This window comes from Adelges cooleyi, unplaced genomic scaffold (genome assembly GCF_023614345.1).
Source record: "Adelges cooleyi isolate 19-005CV unplaced genomic scaffold, UGA_ACOO_1.1 ACOO_flye_CR_arks_rails_tigmint_CR_PRNA_108, whole genome shotgun sequence".
In the NCBI taxonomy this organism is placed as follows: Eukaryota; Metazoa; Arthropoda; class Insecta; order Hemiptera; family Adelgidae; genus Adelges; species Adelges cooleyi.
Window position 1 is genome coordinate 14,466,349 of NW_026095761.1, and position 19,908 is coordinate 14,486,256.

At 27.5% G+C, this 19,908-nt stretch overlaps 3 protein-coding genes across 6 annotated transcripts; all 3 read right to left on the reverse strand.

The window, feature by feature from the left end:
• Window positions 1-1,505: 1,505 nt before the first annotated feature.
• LOC126847381 (neuroglobin-like) lies at window positions 1,506-6,038 on the reverse strand. 3 transcript variants are annotated; one of them, XM_050587554.1, is made up of 6 exons: window positions 5,783-6,038; window positions 5,636-5,725; window positions 5,450-5,565; window positions 4,320-4,545; window positions 1,697-1,826; window positions 1,506-1,624 (listed from the first exon to the last, which is right to left on the reverse strand). In XM_050587554.1, the coding sequence occupies exons 3-5, from the start codon at window positions 5,542-5,544 to the stop codon at window positions 1,701-1,703; spliced, it is 447 nt and encodes a 148-aa protein (XP_050443511.1). In that variant the 5' UTR covers window positions 5,545-5,565; window positions 5,636-5,725; window positions 5,783-6,038; the 3' UTR covers window positions 1,506-1,624; window positions 1,697-1,700. The 3 variants fall into 3 exon arrangements, with proteins under 3 accessions (XP_050443511.1, XP_050443512.1, XP_050443510.1); XM_050587555.1 differs by having other exon boundaries at window positions 5,627-5,725; XM_050587553.1 differs by lacking the exon at window positions 5,636-5,725 and having other exon boundaries at window positions 5,783-6,036.
• Window positions 6,039-6,865: 827 nt separating this feature from the next.
• LOC126847368 (uncharacterized) lies at window positions 6,866-12,565 on the reverse strand. 2 transcript variants are annotated; one of them, XM_050587527.1, is made up of 13 exons: window positions 12,264-12,565; window positions 10,984-11,117; window positions 10,756-10,882; window positions 10,207-10,351; window positions 9,980-10,121; window positions 9,726-9,822; window positions 9,509-9,575; window positions 8,854-9,432; window positions 8,319-8,565; window positions 7,812-7,879; window positions 7,642-7,729; window positions 7,115-7,189; window positions 6,866-7,026 (listed from the first exon to the last, which is right to left on the reverse strand). In XM_050587527.1, the coding sequence occupies exons 2-12, from the start codon at window positions 11,102-11,104 to the stop codon at window positions 7,137-7,139; spliced, it is 1,734 nt and encodes a 577-aa protein (XP_050443484.1). In that variant the 5' UTR covers window positions 11,105-11,117; window positions 12,264-12,565; the 3' UTR covers window positions 6,866-7,026; window positions 7,115-7,136. The 2 variants fall into 2 exon arrangements, with proteins under 2 accessions (XP_050443484.1, XP_050443485.1); XM_050587528.1 differs by lacking the exons at window positions 10,756-10,882; window positions 10,984-11,117.
• Window positions 12,566-15,041: 2,476 nt separating this feature from the next.
• Window positions 15,042-18,764, reverse strand: LOC126841526 (formin-J-like). Its single transcript, XM_050578070.1, has 9 exons — window positions 18,654-18,764; window positions 18,477-18,505; window positions 17,413-17,660; window positions 17,235-17,325; window positions 17,080-17,169; window positions 16,763-16,954; window positions 16,449-16,583; window positions 15,690-15,902; window positions 15,042-15,351 (listed from the first exon to the last, which is right to left on the reverse strand). Exons 1-9 carry the CDS (start codon window positions 18,701-18,703, stop codon window positions 15,326-15,328), a joined length of 1,074 nt encoding a protein of 357 aa, XP_050434027.1. The 5' UTR covers window positions 18,704-18,764; the 3' UTR covers window positions 15,042-15,325.
• Between the last annotated feature and the right edge of the window lie 1,144 nt (window positions 18,765-19,908).

A 19,908-nucleotide genomic window follows, 5' to 3' on the forward strand; every position in this document is an offset into this window, starting at 1 on the left:
TAATAATCGGAAGAAACAAGTATTTCCAATATTCAATTAACTGGTTTTTTTTTTGTCAATAAAATATACCACACATTCTGTATTTAAAAAATCACTAAATTATTAAAACTATAATATTTAATAACAGGATGATCCATCTGATGTAAGACACTTATTTTCTTAGAAAACATGATTACTTTGAAAGTATTGTTTTTATTTGGATTATGCGGATGTATTCAGTTGACTGCAATATTATAGGTTGTGAGATTGACTTGTGTAAGTAGACATTCGCATTTTAAATCACTATTTGTAAAATGAATTTTCCACGTTGACCTCTTATATGTGTAGCGGGCACGTGAGTCACGTGTTGGCTGTCGCCGACATGGCTTAATTAGAGATTGGTTAGTTAGCTAATGGTGTATTAGATTAATATGTAGATATTATTATTTTTTAAATTCTAGAATATATTTTATATACACACATATGTATACAACATTATATTATTTAGTTGCACACAAATTATACTTTTGGCAACCTAAATTCTACGAACGATGTTGTACCATACTAGCGCATGCAGGTTTATTATACTATTCATTTTTCGCATACACTGTATAATATTTAAACTTGTAGGAACGTATGTTTAGTTGCTAAGTAAAACATTAGCCCTAAACTTGTACTTGTTTACGAGTACTTAGTGTTACACTGTGGGATGAAGTGGCCGAGAGGACAAAGGCGGCGATTCCATGTTAATCGAGGATAAGTATAAATAATACACAACTTGAGCTTAACATATTTTTGTTCAACCTCTATCGTTTGATTATTAGTTAAAAAAATATCGACGACTTGATTTTGATCAAATATATACATACATATTTATTAAAATTAATTAAAATATGTATAATTATGTTAGTATAACATAGACATGTTTATGCAAGCTTCCGAGTGAAGAAACTTGAGCTGTTGTCATATCGGAAAAACATATTATCTATACTTTAATGCTATTCTAACCTCGGTGATCCGAAAATAAGCCGTTAACGGTAGCTATTATTAATAGGATAAACGGAATAATATTATTACTATGAAGATCCAAATGCACAAAATTGGCCAATAAAATTATTTTATCACCTACTTTATTACCTTCCTCACATTAATAGAAATGATCATTGTACGATAGTAGTTGATGTATTGGTGCGCGACGTGTAAAGCCAAATAAATGAAATTACAATATATATATATATATATATATGTATTATAATTTTTTTTATCAGGATGTAAACACGGAAACGCCACAGGGATTTTCCCTTCCAAGTCTCTATACAATAAAATATAATACAAAATTATGGGTTTACTCTATAAAGAAAGTCTAGAACTAAATCCACGCATTTTAATGGAAAAAAATTGTCAACGGCTATATTATTTTTTTACCAAGAGTGCTCTCATCGACTGAAATAACACAAGCAAAATAAAATAATTTATCATATAGATTGTTTTCTGTAAAGTACAGACTATACTACTCATAAAAGAAAACAACGTCAGTTTGATTTCGGTTCTTAAATGGTTTTCTGTTGTATTTTATTAATAATACTTTTACATAGGAGTTCTTAAATCTGCAGTTCCGACCATCGTTTTTTCTCAACAATTTAACCTGTAAATAAAATTACTATTATTAAATAATGTTTAATAATACAATATAATTGAAAGAAGTAAAACTACTTACTTCTTCAAACGCACGCTTCCGACAATGCGTTAAGTACCATAGCTAGAGTGGTCTTATACAACGACAACAGCTGCGGCTGACCTTCGCCAATTGCATCGGTTACCAGACCAATTAAGATATCTCCGAGATTCTTAAATAATAACATTACAAGACATAGTAAATGCATGTTTTCGAATGATGTTCAGTATATTAAAATATATTTATTGATTCAACTAGATAAAACGTTATTCAAATAATGTCCAACTCTGCCTAAATACAATAGATATTAAGTATTAGTATATTTTGAGGCCAGTTCAATTGTCGAATAATCATTAAAGAATTAAACTAGCCTCAAAACAAAATTAAGAAATTAACACTAAAAATCTTAAATAAAAAAGAGACGTAATGCAATACGTATGACTGCCAAATATTTAACAAAAACAAATAATCTAAAACTAGTTATTAATGATATATTTTTGTACGGGTATAAAATCATATTAGTGTATTTTGTTAGTATAATACTATGAACACTAGTGTGGACACGTATTTCAGTATTACAAAAAACACTTATAAAAAACCTTGTATAGTATTGACATGCCATTAAGGATAAAATTATAATATAACTCCTACAGCAACAAATTTTGTTCAACAGGTTAACGCTGGACACAATATTTTTGTTTTGAAGAGGAAATTATTACAAAAGCCAAAGAGTTGTTTGCATAATCATATGTAAGGTTTTAGGGGGTTTTTTTCGATACAAAAATCAATTTTTACAAATATTTTTATTTACATAAGTACAAACTAGATATATCATATGTTCAACTTTTTTGTGCACTAAGTTTAAGAACTATATCCATAAAAACAAAATAAAAATAAAGTTTCCTTATCTATTTATTGTCCCCAAATAAATTCAGAATAAATTCGACTGTTTTTTTTAGAAATTTGTAGCGTGCCACATTATTAACATTTGAAAAGCATATTGACACTGTAGACAATGTTTAGGCTGCTTTTTTCTCAAATTTAATGGAAAAGAGGGAAACTTATGATTTTTTTGGTCTTTTCAATTGGTCTATAATAAAAATAAAAATATCTAAACATTAAGGTTTATCTTTTTTTTAAAAAACCTCCAAAGTTTAAACATTACTCATGTAAACATTCTACATTAATTCTCAAATTCTCAAATCAGCGGAAAAAAATTTAAAAAAAAAAAACTCTTATTTGAAATACTAAAATTTTGAAAATTACTCAAGCGTTCAAAACACGTTAAAAATATCCCAAAAACTATATGTTTTCAGTTTTGTCGAAAGCGATTTAAAAAAATTACTAGACATGCTCAAAATGGAGAGCAGATTTGGATCAAGTAAATAAAACTAAACCTATTTTAGTTGTTGTCCCAAATTTTCCTAGTCATTAAAGAAGTCGTACATAAAATAGCACTATACCCTCGTATCTAAAACAACAACATCTCAGCTTATTTTATATTTTACCTACAAATAATGTTGTTGTCATCAACGACACAATACAATACAGCCTTACCTACATACATTTCCATATAATATCATGTTACTCATAAGTTTTCTGATGGAATCAACAAGGTTAACGACCTAGGCCTATTAGGTTTACGCCATACGTAATAGGACACTTCCCAAAATATTACTATAATAATTAGAGGCTTTTATGAAAAAACAACTCAAAAAATTCGACCAAATAACTACTAAAACTCCATTTTGGTTTTACTTAACAGAAATTTGGCATATTATTTCTATTTAAAACTGCTCAATATTATACACGAGACAACCTGTATAAAAGTAGTGCTTCCATAGACGCGTCAGAAAGGCACTTACTTCGATTAAAATACTAATAAATAATTACTAATAGATCCGTTCCTTGTGGTAATGAAAAAGACACTCGACTAGGTTGACAAAACATTTTACAAATTAGACCTTTTATTGAAATTTTACTCATAAGACTTTTGGAACATTGCTCCCCGCCACATAATAAAAATAATTTAAAATGTCATCATTTTACTATAGAGTTAATAATAATACAATATATATATATGCATATGAGGTAAAAATACATTTACCGTGTTGAGGTTTAGTGGGAGCGTTATAATAACACAAGTCTCTATATGGTTTGGTGCCAACTTAATCATAAGATATTTTTTTAAACAACAAGAGAGCAATTCGTCTTTGTTTCATCCCATTTAGAGGACAGGAAAATATTATGCATGAACACAGCGATGGGGCTTAGAGTTTAGTATAATATGACGTTCTACGGTCTGAATGAAAAAAAAATAAGGTCACGACCCAAGTCCCGGGGGCATCATATATCTGTATAAAAGCACTATAGACATATTTTTACTGCAAAATAATATGATATGAGAGCATACAATTTGCTAAGGTCAAAATAATTTTTGTTCACCAATTAGTGTAAAAACAAATGTGTTACATAAATATTCACCTATTTAGAAAATAAGTAAATCAAATTTTAAATTTAAACCTATCCCCTTTTGCTAACACCACATGGCTTAAAAATAAAAGTTAAATTTTAATACACTTTCAGACTATTTTTTAAAATGTTCTATTATTATAATAATAAAAAAAAGAGGTTCTGTGTTTCTGTATGTCTATGTTAATGTTACCTGAATGTGTTCGGGAGTCACTCCATATTTCTTGTGCTTGGCGCCGAGTTTGAACAGGACAGATTTGAGTTCATCAGGTTTGTCCAGAAGATCTACGACGGCTCTTAATGCCGAACCCACTAATTCTGCATGTAGTTGAAATTCAGGACTAGTCGCCAACTTTTCGTATGACACGTCGGAAAGTTTTTTGAACAAGGAAAGATATTCACGATGAGTTTTGAACAACCTAAATCATCGATTAAACCGTTACAAAATGTACTACTACATATATTGGACCCATTATGTATTATATATTGTAGTTGTATTATTGGATATATAATAATAGGATAGTAATTTTTTATTGACTTCGTGCAACTTGCAAGATCCCTGCAAATAAGTTTTAAATGATTATTATTATCTGAATCTATTCTTCACCCTGTTTTGCTTTGAAAGTTTTTTTTAGTATTACACAAAACTTTACCTGCCTTCTCTCAATCCAAATCGATTTTCATGCAAGAATACTAATAGGCTTGAAAATGTATTCATTACAATTTTAAAGTCAGAAGTAAATACATATATAGATGTTTTTTTTCTCTTCGAAATTACTAAACAAATGAAAACTAAAAACGTTAAAGAGAGTTATTCCATTAAAAATATAAGTATGACATTTAAATATTTACTTATAAAGTTCGATATTATGCACTTTTCATTATAAAAAATATTAAAAAAAAAAAATTTTACCCATTTTAAAAAAATATTTAATTTATCATGAAAAAAGTAAAGGTTTTGTAATTAATATAAAAAGTATGTTTGACAGATTAAATCTGGCTTATTTGCAATTTTAACAATCGTTTTAACGTCAGGAAATACATTATAACAATGAGACAAAAAAAATTGGAAAAATTGTTTAGAATCAAACTAAGAAACATAATGATTTAAATAAAAATCCTAAAATATTAAAAAGTATTTTGAAAATACACATAAAATGTAAAAAAAAACTCGTTTGAAAACCAATTTGCCGGAATCTGACATCAAATAAATCATCTACAACTCCACTTAAAGGCCAGCCTAACTTAATTTTTAGTGAAAGTAAGATCGGTCTTTTCGGACCAATATATATTATCCATAAATTTTTATTTTGACATAATTACTCGAGTAACATCGTTTCGACTAGTTTGGACGGATCTGGGATGACGATGGGAAACGTCCTTTGAAATTCGGAAATTTGTTCGTTGGTCAACTCCATGGCGAATTTGCAGACGACCGGCTAGAAAGTATATTATTAAATGATACCGACAAACAACAAAACGGTTACAGAGACTATGTACAATATTTACTGCATAAGCGTTGTTGTTTTTTTTTTTTATACAAACTGTTCGTTTGTACACACGGTCAAAATCTTGCGTTACGTCACGTGTTTAAAAAGACTAGTAACCAGTATTTATTATTTTTTTTTAATAAAAAATATTAATATAGGCACGTACCGTTTCTTGTGAGTCCGAAAATCAAATGTATAAACACCGTGTGTATTAGACGGCGGGACGATCAATATTTTTGAATTATGATTCCAAAAAAAAGTTTAAAAATTATAGCAATTTATATCACAGATATACACTTGAGAAGGCGTCGCGATCGCTACCGTCACTACTTTATTACTATGATTATTACTATACTGCCGCTGCCACTGCTGATTAAAATGTTACATATATATATATATATATATATAAACGTACACGTATATGGCAAATAAAAATTACTAGACCAAGTCGACGACGACCGCATTAGAATGAACAGACTTCATTGGTAAGCGAGTGGTCGTAATTCGTACACATAAATTATAAGAAGGAGAGTAGTAGTAATAACTGTAACACATACATATTACACGCGTCCACATGAGGTCAGCCGAATTCCCATTAATAACAATAATCTCATTGGAAAAGAATCCGGCGTCAATTAAGTTCCATTAGGCACACAGGATTTCAATGCTAGGATGCTCGTACAATCTGATCACCACTAAAGCCAAGGGGAGTACAAATACCTAATTTACTTATACACTTATAAGTACCTAGTATACCCTACCAGCAGTGCTAAGCCGAGTTAGTTACATAAACAAATTAACTAAGTACAAAATTATTATTATTATTAGGTGTATCAAATTTAAATATGTAATTAAATTACAAGATAAGATACCAATAACGTAATTCATTTACTTTTATCCAACAATCGAAATTAATAGTAGATTTTTATTTTAGAAAAATTAAAGTTGTACACAGTACATTTAAATGTCATTAGTCAGAGATGCTGAGCCAAATAAGTTCTTAAAAAAAAATATTTATTTTTATATATATTTTAAACTTTTGTTTCCAAAACAAAAGTTGAATAATTTTTTTACCTAACTTTAAAGATAAAATAAAATAAAATTTTTAATTTAATAAATATGATTTAATTTAAAATTAAAATTTTAGCTGTACATTATCAGACGTGTAAAACAAATAGTTACACATATATAATTGTTAATTTGCAGCTATTTTAACTACTAAACTTTAATTATTTATAAATATCTTGAATAAAAAACATTAAATTAAATTAAGATATACTTAATATCAAAATAACTATTAAATTAAATTGTATGGGTTCTGCTACTGTTTCTTTTTGTTTAGTATAATTTTTTATGCCAGACAATACCAATCGTTTTCCACCGAATATTAAACACACAAAAGTTGGAAATCTGAAAAATTAAATTAATTTCCTATTAAACGCTATTATTAAAATAGATGCTCATCAAACTAAGTACAGTAAAAATAGTATTTACTTACTGCATGTTTGTAACAGATTTTATCAGTTTTTTTTGAAATATTTACTATCATATTTACCAGCCAACTTTGAATTTCCTGTAAAAATAAAAAAATAATATTGATTATTTTTGTTTTTAAAAATACATTTTATCATTTTTATAGTCATAGTACTATTATTCAATTATTGTAAAAATTAAACAATTCTGCTACTATCATAATATTATGTCCTATCATTTTTTTCTCTATTTTGCCTGGAAAATGCTTTGAATCTTTAAAATAGGTAGTGGTTAAAAACCGTTAGTTTATACTATTATCGATTAGTACAATTTAATAAATGTATAAGCTTGTTTTTTTTTTTATTATACAATTTGTACCTAATCACAATATTTTTACTAAATGTCTTTATTATACAAAAGTATTGTAAATATGGAAAAATTGAAAAAAAAACTATTAATTTTTCCTATTTTACAAAAAATTACCTCTTAACAAGTATTAAAACAAGTTTAAAAAAATGTTTGCTTTTAGTTATAATTGGTATAGGTACTTACTGTGATTGGCCATAAAATTAAAACTTGATTGCATATTAAAATTATTGATGTCGTGGGAAGCTGAATTGAATTCTGAGAATTCAGAACCCTATTTGGTAGTATTAAAGAGACAGTTAATATTATTATTTTTTTTTTGTAAACCATGTACAAGTTACACTTCTTCAACTTACACATAGACTACTGTTTCCACTGTAACACCCTGTTGGACCGTCACCTTCAAATTCGTTCCAGAAATCATCTAAACAAATGTTAAAATATATTAAAACTTCTTAAACCGTAGATAAACCATTAAAGAGCAATAATAATAATAATAATAATAACAGTACAAAACTTTTACAACAGTCACAAAAAAAATTACAATTATACTAAGAGTAGTGGTAGTAGCGGATTCAGGTGGGAGAACCAGTTTTTTTTAGCAACATCAAGCCCCAATACAATACGAGTATATGTGTGAGTTGCTTAAAATTATCTCCACTCGAGCCAAAAAAAAATTCCAGAATTTTAGTCTGTTTACTCCAACTACATCTTATGGATTGATGTTGGAAAAAAAAATTAGAATAATTAAGTATTCCAATTTTAGACCAATATATACTTATATATATTTGATTCTTATAATAAAAAATAGCAGCTAACTGATTAAACTATTACTGTTAATAATATAATGAAATGCTACTAACTGGTCAGCAGGTTAATTTGACTTTGAGTCTCGCTGTTATCGAGTTGAAACATAGAGTTTGAACTGTTACAAAAATTGTCAAATTGAGTCCATGGTATTGGAGAATTTGAGAGTGTAAAGTTGAATTGATTGGATTCATCAACATTCTGATTAGGCTGTAACCTTTTTGTGGCATCTGTGTTGTCGGGTAAGTCTGTTTGAATAGTTTGCTTCTGATTATTTAAAAACATACTTCCAAAATCTTTTTCCTAAAAAATTATTAGAAAAATAGAAAATGTATGAGTTCAGTTGTAGATTACATGTTGTGTTATAAATTTAAACGTAACGTTATAATATATATTCAGTAGTGTAGATGTAGGGTATATACTGTGAGTATCACTTTTACATGTACGCCTGTACTTTATCTGTAGTTTTTGATTATAAGTATACGCATACATAGAAAAGTGATAGATAAAGTCTATCTCATAACGTACACATAGAGTAAACCCTATGACTACATCAGTGTAAATAACATTAATATGAAATTGGGATCTTACCTCATAGTCTCTGTTTGGTTGTAAAATCTGTTCCGTTATTTTTGGTCCCTCGGTAAAAGAATATGATGAGTGTTTATTTTTATTGAAATTGTAATTATGTTCAATAGGATTATGAGGTTTTTTGAACTGAAAGGTCGAATCTTCAATTATTTTACGTTTTGAATTTTGAGTTTTGTTAGTATCCAATGACAGAGCTTCGGTTAAATCGCAAGTATCTGCTGGCAACATATTATTCTCTGACAGTTCATCAATTTGGTCAATACTGTCTACAGGAATATTTTGCGAGGTATATTCAGGCGACAGTTTTCGTTTGTCAGTTACATTTGAAACGGGGGATTTCTCTGGACTGGGAACGACGTCTTCTCTCTGTGAACTTTCACTATTCGACTCATCTTTATCATTTTCATGAATAGAAGAACTTTCTTCTTCGTTCACATCAAATCGACCAGAATTTGTATCAACAAATGATGAGTGATTACTGTTAGAAAACAAATCTGAACTACAAGTATCCATATCAATGAGCTCTGAATCAACTCCATTACTATCAATAGGCAAATTTAATGGTAGTTTAATGGTTCCCTGAAACACATTAAAACTGAGCTATAATAAATAAACAAAAAAGCCCAATTTGAATTAATCAATAAATAATTTTTACTATTTTCTGATCTTTGAAAGCCACGCCTTTTCCTTTTAACAGCTTGTGGTATTCTCTTTTAAGGTTCCTAAAAAACACAATAATTATTCTATTAAATAAATATTATATTATATACAGTTTTATTTTCCTAACTGTAAACAACTATATGATAATAATTAATTAATTAATTTTCTTAAGAAACCGATTCTGTATTATTATATAGTGCTTCAAAGCGAACCTTCGTAAAAGAATGCATTGTTTTTCTCTATCGTCCACCAATTTCATTTCAGTAACAGCTTTTACAAAATTTACTACAGTTCCAATATGTTTATTACCTGAAATAGTATTGAATATTTACATTATATGAAATAGAAAACATAAATACCTCACATACTACAACTTGCCTGAGCAAATTTAGGTATTAATTATACTTTTAAGATAAGTACCTCTTTTATAATAAAATTATTATAGTTTTGACTTTTTACAACTCACCACTAATATTGTCTATTTTGAATACTTCATTGTTCAACATTTCATTTTCAGTTACTAATTGATCATACATGAATTTCAACGCATCAACTTCATTATCCATTTTGTTTAAAGCGTCAATTTCAGGTATTTTATTTAATCGAACCTAAAAAATAATAACATAAAAGTACAATTTTTAAACAACCTTTTTTATTGCTTGTGTTTTTTTTGTCCTGTTTGTTAATTGTTACCTGGTCAATTTTCCACTGTTTCATTATGTCAAATAATTTGAATTCAAACTTGTTTGATATGTTACATGCAACAGAATTGTTTTTCTTAATTTGAATATCTAGATGAGCTAATGTCTCATAAAGAGTCATTGTGATTTTGTCAAGACTGAAAAATACAGGTAAGTATAATAGAAACCTCTTATTTCTATAAAAAAATGTCTGGATATAGATAATATTTTTTTATTTTTGAATAATAAATGATTTAAATAACTGGCTAGTATTATTATAAGTATTCAAAATACGTAGGTACTTAATACATACTTAAAATATTGTCCAAATAACAAAAGAAAAAGAAAAAATAATATTATAGCCTATCATATAATTTTTTTTTATCGCATAATTATTATGAAAACAACCTATTATTGATGATTGTCATCCATTAGTTTTATTAATCTTAAAATATTAATTAAATTTAACTGGATCATATGTAAAAATTGTTAATAATTTTTTAAGTACGTACCCACCATATCTATATAGCAATAAATTACAGTTATTTGTTGTTGTACTTACTACATAATATAATTTATAACTTCTAACATTTTAGAGTTTACATCATTTATTTGTTTTTCCAAATCGGTATTTTCTAAATTGGCTTCTTCAATAGACTTTTCAATGTTTTGAATAGATTCTTTTTTAACTAAATTGTTAATAAATAGTTTAGTCATACACATTATTACTAATAGTTTATAATTTACCAATGTTATATACAAATATTATGTTTACAAATGATCAACTCACTACGGACACATTCTTCTGCTCTCCAAATGTCCATGTTTATTTCACTTACATCCTTAATTAATGTATCTAGTTCAGTTTTGATATTGTTGTTATCACTGATATTATTTTCATTCCCAGCCATCGTTTTCTAAAAACTTGGAAAAAAAATATATGAAGATGCTTTTTATAAAATATAGAAATGTACACAAATTTGTGATACCTACACATATGGTCTGATTCGATGCAAACTAAAAAATACTATCATTAAATAAAAATAGACATTATGAATAAACCGAACCAAAATAAGATAGTTGTGACTTGTGATCATACCGATTAATTTTGTTATAGTTTTCAATAGATTGATAAGATATGTGTACCTGGTGTTTTTTTTCAACAATTATTTAAATTAGTTGCTAATTATAACTGTTCCTAAAATTTACATTAGTTTTTTTTATTATATCATCAGGTAACATAACAAAAGCAATTAAAATATAAAACGTTTTTTAAATTTTGTTTAACAAATCATTTTTAAATATGTAATTCCAAACTATATATCATACAAATATTGCAATACCATTTCAAACTTTCCATTGCTATACAAATTATATTATAAATAAAAAAAATACTATCAAAATCAAAGCATTAATTTAATTTATATTTTATTAAACTATATTATTTTTACAAGCTGACTAGACAAGTAATAATGTATTTTTACAACAGTTAGGTATTATAATAGCTATCACCAACTTTAATCTAAATCACAAAAATTAAATATTTTTATTAGAGGTAAGTAGGTTAAAAATTGTTTAAAAAACTACCTATGAAGTACCTAATTAAAATTAAGATAATAAGCATAATAAAGAATGTTTTTAAGGACTATAAGGTGATTTTATTTATAACCAATCAATACATATTCAATTTAATAAGTGTTATAACATTTGGTGACTTCAGACACTTCAGAGTAAATATTTTTAAAATAGTAACAAATTAATATTTAGCGTATTGTCCGAATCACACTATTTTACATTCTTAATTTATAATAATACATAGAGTACCTCAACATAGAGGTAGGTATTTAGATAAGATTATAAGGTAGGTATATAAAATTATTAATGTATACATTTTGCACGTTTTATATAATAATGTTAAAAACTACTTGCTACATAGAGTAGGTACTTACTAAATATCATGAAAATAATTTCTAAGTATAAATACCTACAATATCGGGGTATTGGCTAATATTATCGATATTATAATGGTTAGTACCTACTACCTAACATATATTATTACTAAAAACTTACCTATTTATGTTGTGACTTACACAAATAATCAATGATCAATGATATTAATTATCAATATGAACTGTATACTAGCAATGTTCGTCTCTGGAGATTGAAGAAAGCCTAATGTAAATAATATTCTATCGGTTAAAAGATTAAGAAAAATACCATTAGAAGGACAAAATGGTAGCTAGTGCTTAGTTGTTTCTCGTTCACGGTTCACGCTTTAAAGTTTTTACAAATTTCTATTTAGCTGAGAAATGTAATTATAATATTTTATAGTGTATACCAATACCACGTTTGTGTTAAAACTGCAATTTGTGTTCATGGTTCGACCACAGGTTGAAGTATTAAAATAAAAAGTTTATAACGTTATTAGTTGATAACAGCCTATATATTATCTATAAATAGAAAATACAAAATTAGTAATTATAGGATATCAATTGCCTAAAGAGGATAAAAATGTACTACATTTTTAACTCTTTACTAATTTTTGTCTAAAAAAAAGTATGATTTTTCACACGGTCTACAATTTTTGTATCACTAAAGGTTTAAGGTATGACACATGCGTCATGAGTAAACAAAAAATATTTTAACGAAGGTATTCGGTAAATCTTTGGCTTAAGAATTTAAATAGTATAAAAATATAATGCGCCATCTGTATTTGAAGTTTCATACTTGTGCATGGCGTTTTGTGAACGCACAGTTAACAACAAAGTAACTAGATAGCAGTACTTAAATGCGTTAGGGAATTTTTTTATTACAAAATTATTATATAGATAGTATACTAAGGAATTGTCAACGTTGCCAATACAAAATTAACATTATTTGTAATGTAACTACAATACTGTTCTAAACATTGACAGGTGTTACATTATTGTAACACTATACTAATATTGTTTTTGAAACAAACGTTTGTGTGGTTCTAAAAGGCATAACTTCTTTGAAATGTTTTTAATTTGAAAGTTCAAATTCGGACTATAAAAATATTATATTAGTTATGATTTTAATCAATATTTGGCATGATTATAATAAATATTAATGAAACTTTGTCCTGGTAAATGTTTTCAATCCCTCTACATAATTTATACACATATATTATGTATGATGTATTTACCTAGTATTAACAATTTGTGGAACTATGACTTGTTTTATTCAAAGCCACAATGACACTTATAATGTTATCGGTGACATAATGGCTAATGCTTATGATCGATCTTTGGAAGCTTATTTATAACTTAGTTATTTTGCTAATCTTATAAAGGTTATAGGATATACCTATTTATAAAATACAAATGGGACTAATGTAAATGCAATTTTTCTAATAAATTAACTGATAAAACTTTACAATAAAATTTGACTTTTTTTGAAACAAGCACTAAATTACATAATTTTTATTGTATATTTTTGCTGAATTATCTAAGCTGGACTCGAGATTTCACTAGCACGTCGACTTATGTTTAGCTTAGATGCTGAGAAGGTATTGATTTTACTATGTGTTCTTTTGTGCCTATAATAAACACGATAACTTTCTTCCTCTGGTATGATATCTCGCAGCACTTCTAAATAACCGAAATCGTATGCGATTGGTACTTTGGTGGATCAAAAGTCAATAATTGCAGAAATCAATTCCTCCACCCTCAAAACTGGTAAAACCCAAACAAAAATTTGACTTAACTCTTAAGTTGTGAAAAACATTGTTTTGTTTTTTTTAATACGCAAACTAAAAATATGAGGAGGCGATTTAAAAAACAAATAGAGAAAATCTGATGTCAGTTTCGGATGAAATTCTCCTCTACATTAACCGTAAGTATATGTTTTAAACCTCAACTATCAATTTGACGTGTTGAAAGAATGTTTTTAGTAATATTCTTATTAGTAAATACTTCAAAAATTAATTCAAAAGTTGGTAAGTAACCTTGACAGTAAGTGCCATACTACTATAGAATAGTATAGTAAGTATAATAATTATTACTATTCTTATATTAATTATATAAATAAAAATGATCTAACAATATGTGCTTAAGTGTTAGAGTTAACGTTTTTAACTCTTACATTAATAGGGAGTAAAATATTTGCAGGTGCATAATCGAGATAAAAAATACTAAGATCATAACATGTTCCTGGTAAAGATTAATACTAAAATTATTTTTAATTGGCCATATTATTATAATATTTATTATGTAAATCGATTTTAATTATTATTAGTGTGTCTTGTCAAATGTTTTATACTTATGGTAATTTTATTTTTGTTTCAACTGAATGACGATAAAAATACATTGTTACACCATTTATAATTACTTAAATATTATTATATTTTGTAAATAATTAAAATGTATGCTAACAACGCATATATAAAAACATTATATTTACCAGAAACTATATGTTAATTTCTATATTTATTATTTTTTTTATATTTGTACTTTGAAATTAGGCAGATTAAATAGAGTTTATAATCAACAAATTTCTAATCAAGTGGTTATTATGCGCATTTCATTTTATCGAATGATATTTATTTCGATCATTTTACACCTAAAAATAATGAATTATGATAATTATTAAAATGTACTAAACATTAGGAGAATTTAAATTGCTAAAAAGTGTTTCATTACTTTGAAATTTGTAAATCCTATGTTACAACAATTTACCTGGAAGTACTTGAACCCTGGAAGTACTAAACTCTTAATGTTAACACAAAAACGGAAAAGTCAATTCAATTTCATGACTTTTCAACATAATTGAAAACGAAATATTACAATTATTATATTTTCATCGTAGTTAACTTAATATATTATTAGTTTGTTTAACATTGGTTGTTGATATTTATATGTAACTTAAGAGTTGAAGTCATATTATTTTCAATACTTAAACTTGCCAATATTATTGATTTGCTGCTGTTTTCGTATATTACTTTCTAGTTTACCGCCTTTTCTTGATTTAGTTTTTTGTTTACTATTATTCATAATTCCATTGTTATTGAAGTTTTAGTTCACCTCCAATTTTCGATTTATTGCTTCCTGTATGTTTATTTGAATTTGTAAAGTTAGAATCATCGTTTTTGACATTTCCAGCCTTATTCTTACTCAGCACCATTTTGAATCGTACCTACCTTATTTTAAAACATAATATTTCTATAAATTATTAAAATATGTAATGGTGAGAACTAAAAAGTTTCAAGTGCCATTTTGTTATTTTCAACAAAAAAAACAGAAAGTTAAATTTAAAAGCCTGGAATAAGTAATATATATATATTATATATAATATATGTGGGGGGACTCGCAAACTGTCGACTGTGCCCCTTCCCAAAAAAAAAAAAAATTCCCTGGCTACGGTAATGGGGCCCTTGTAATTAGCCCGGTATTATACAATTTGAGTTATGCAAGTTAACTTTTTACAATTGAATGCTTTTTTTAGACATTAAAATAATGATATTTAGTAATCAATTACCTTGTGTTTTCCCACTACTGCCAACTTCAGCTGGATTTATTGGATTTCCTGCTCTATCTACTGTAACTTTTTGGCCGTTGACCATGAGTTCACCAGCACCATTAAAGTTTACAGATACTCCTGGTTGGCTTATTGAATACATTGGAATTCTTTTGCCGTTTATCACGGCTCCGTCATCATTAATAACTATATTTGGGCTCATCAACATATCATCTAGATAAAATATGATAAGTGATAACAAACAACATTTGTATCATTACTAACTTCTCGACTGGTTATTTAGTCTTGAAGATTGTCTTATACGATTTTACATTCCAACTGTAGTCTGTATGTACAGTATTTTTTTTTTTTTAAGTATAGCAGTCGGTTAACTGGTTATAGTTTGTTTATCTACATTGTTAGTTATTTTGATGTTTCAGTTGGACAACATAAATTCTGTATCCATTTTAAAAAGTTTGATTACCGAGGAAAAGACATTTTTTTTCAAAACACGTGTTCATCAGGTGAACAAAAAATTAAATTGCTACACTTTTATTATAAAATATTATAATATAGTTTACCTAATAATACAATGAAATGTTCTTTTTTTTCGACATTTCGTTCAAAATTTCTATAATAGCAAGAAGAGTTTTCTATCTAACAAATTGACTTTTTTATAATATATTTATAAAATTAGGACTCTTGGGATTGATATATCACCCTGATAAACCTTCTATAAATACACATTGAAATAATGAAAAATAACAAACATCGACTCACTGTCATTATCATTGCGTCCATTATTAACGTTGTTGAATCGTTTCTTTGGAATTTTAGTGTTGTGAAAATAGAATTCATTATTTTGTGGTGGTAGTGGATAGGGTGTTGGTGGCGTCCAAAATGGTTGAAAGTTACCTAGAATATGGTCTAAATGTAGACAGTATTGTCACAATAAAAAACTGTATTATCTAGTTTCTAAATTTTTTTCTCATGGTTAATACATTTCATTGCGATTCACAGGTTCGCATCGAAGCAAAAATAAAATGTAATTTATTCAAATCGAAGGTGCCTGTTAACGATACTATATTAGTTACCTGAAAAGTTATTCGATCCTTTGTTGTAAGGCAGTGGTGGTGGTGGAGGCGGAGGCGGTTGATACATTGATGGAGGTGGTAGATATAATGGTGGTGGTGTTGGAGACGGTAGATATAGTGGTGGTGGTTGATATATTGGTAGTGGTGATGGAGGTGGTAGATATAACGGTGGTGGTAACGGTTGAAAGTTGTCTAGAAAATTATTTATACGTAAAATATATTTTTACACTATTATATTATTTCAATACAGAGTTAGAAATGTATTTGCTTGTTTTAAATCAATTCTAATCTAACTAAATGGCGATTATATTAATTACCCCAATAATTATTCGGTCCACTGCTGAAAGATGTTGGTGGAGGTGGAGGTGGAGGTGGCGGTGATGGAGGTATTGGCGACCCGTATAGCTCTACAAAATACAACTACATATGTATAAATTATTTTAACTAACGAAATAAATATAATAATACATACTCCTATTGTTGTAGCGGTTGTTTCTACGTCCATATATCATATCTGACATGAAATCTCGCCAGTTATAGCTGTTGTCTGCATTATCATTTTGCTGCGGAATAGTTTGAACATTCTATAAATGTTTACAATTTTTCATCATTATCATCGTTTTTTCACTTATGTCATACACATCACTTACATCTACCGCCGAATTGTCACCCCAGGTCAAGAGTGTTTCTAAGCTTCTTCCTCTAGTCGGAATGTTTCCAAGGTTGTCATTAATTTTTAAATCACCAACTACATTGTTCTTGCCAACCGTGTTTCCCTTCCATTTATTATTTGCTATCAAATTGTCTGGTGTGTTTAGTTTTCCGGCGATTGTAACGGCGCTTCCATTAGCCGTTTTTTGGGTCTTTCGAAGCCCACTCGGCATGATTGGATTGCCGTCTAAAATTTAAAAAAAATAATCAGTGAAGCGGGGTCAGGGCTTAGCAGGGATGGAACATATTGGGGTGTAGGAGGTCAATAGTTTACAGGAAAGAAAGCTGAAAATTATAAAATCATATTCCAATAAACGCTTAAATGCGAAATTGTACCTAGATAGTAAAAATACAAATATCAATAAAAACATTATAATTACAAAAGTGTGCTTCAAATTCGATCGAACTTTCAAACCTTAAGCACTAAAACTGGATTTTTGGCTCAATGAAGTACTTTTCAGGTAGGATTTCTTATCTATACAGATTTGTTTAACGAAACACAAATAAAAACACATCGTTGTAAAAACGATACTTTTCCAGCCCGCATTAATGCTAAAAAGTAAAAAATTACACTCGTGCCGTTTTAAGTTTCCAGGTGGCTATGTATAAACAAATCAATTGTCTACAGATATTTTAAAAATATTTTCATTATATTGTTCATAATATTATGAATAGAAAAGGCATCAAAACATTATAAACAAACGAACACGGAACAACCCTAATTGCTGTCGCTCTATAATATTAAAAATACAATTTTAAGTACATTATTGTCTTTATAGTATGCTTTTGTCAATAATAAATATTTCTGCTTCCTATAGGTTCGCACCAAGGCGGTTATTTTGATAGCGATAAAATCACTATTAGCTATAATACTTCCTGAACACCAGTACCTCCACGAAGTACGACTACTTGGCCTACCCAACTGTCTTGGCTTTTTTTATAATCATTTAAAAACTATAACTAAAGCAAAATATAATTGATATTTTCATTTAATAATTATTACCATTGTCAAGTACAATATTATCTGCATTTCTAAAAAAAATATAAATTTTTGTTTAGTAAAAATTTAAAATAAATTTTAGTACACAAAAATTATGAGAAATACATTAACAAACCTATTGAGAACTAAAATTTTTAATCATTATAATATGTTACTTTAATAGATATTTGCTATACTTACACCGTGTATGTTGCTAGATAAACTGAACAAATTATATAAAAGCTCAACATTGTTTAGGTTTATTATCCGTATTAACGGATTAACAGTAGTTTAAATACTGCATTGGAAAACATTGTGATTGGGTTTCTATATAAGTGCACAATATTCAAAACAATTATTATTCAAATAATTATATTCACAGCTTGTGGTACAAGTGTTTATGTTTATTGATGTTTTGTTTAAATAAATAATTACTTATAATAATAAGTATTTTTTAGGAAACACAAAAGGTTTAATTATTACGACTAGTCGTTAGTTATTGTATTTTCTTTAGTCATATTGAGTGAATTTAGTTGTTAGTGAACATCTTTAACACGACCATATTTCTGTTAATAGGTGTGTTGAATATTTGTTTTTCATATTTTATGGACTTTAAAAAAAATATATCCATATTTTTTAATTGAGTTTTTTTTATTGTAGAATATATTATAATATTATGTTAACGCGATATTCGTATTTATGTACTCTGTGTGAAATATTTTGTAACATACCTAATGTATTTTTTTTATGACGAAAAACAAGTATAACCTGAGTTCTACCAAATGGTCGTTTAATTAAAAAGAATGCTACGCCATTTTATAGTTAATAATTGTTTTTGTTACTTAGTAAAACATCCACAATGTTGTTACACTATTGTAAATTAGTAGTAGTTTAAATAATATTCTCTTACCTACAAACTTAGTTGGTTTTAAATATTATGATGATTTGAGTAATTAATTTAGTTGTTTATGATATATGTGACTGATAAAACATAATTCGGGTAATATTGTACTTGCTCGACTGTTGTTTCAAACCTTGAAGAAAACTACATCCTCGTAGTTTTTCTTTAGGCAAATAGCGAGCCACATAAAGTGCTGGTATTTTACTTTAACACTGTCCTATAGGTCCTAACCGATAATTAACTATGAATATTTTATAGGTAAATACTTTCCTAATGATATCTTATAATGTATAACAAGTTCATCGGAAATTATCACAACAAACAGATTATTCATAACTTTAAAGAGATCAATTAAAAATATCGTTTTAGTATGGGATTTGAGAAAAGTTAGTAAATATCACCACCAATAGAAAATACATTATTCTTTTAGTTAGGTTTTAGGCGATTTCATGCGGTTTGACGCTTTAGATTGTTACATTGTTACCCACATAGCGTAATCAACAGTTTAATGAAAATGTTTTTCATATTAGAATTTAGATATTTATTTATCACACA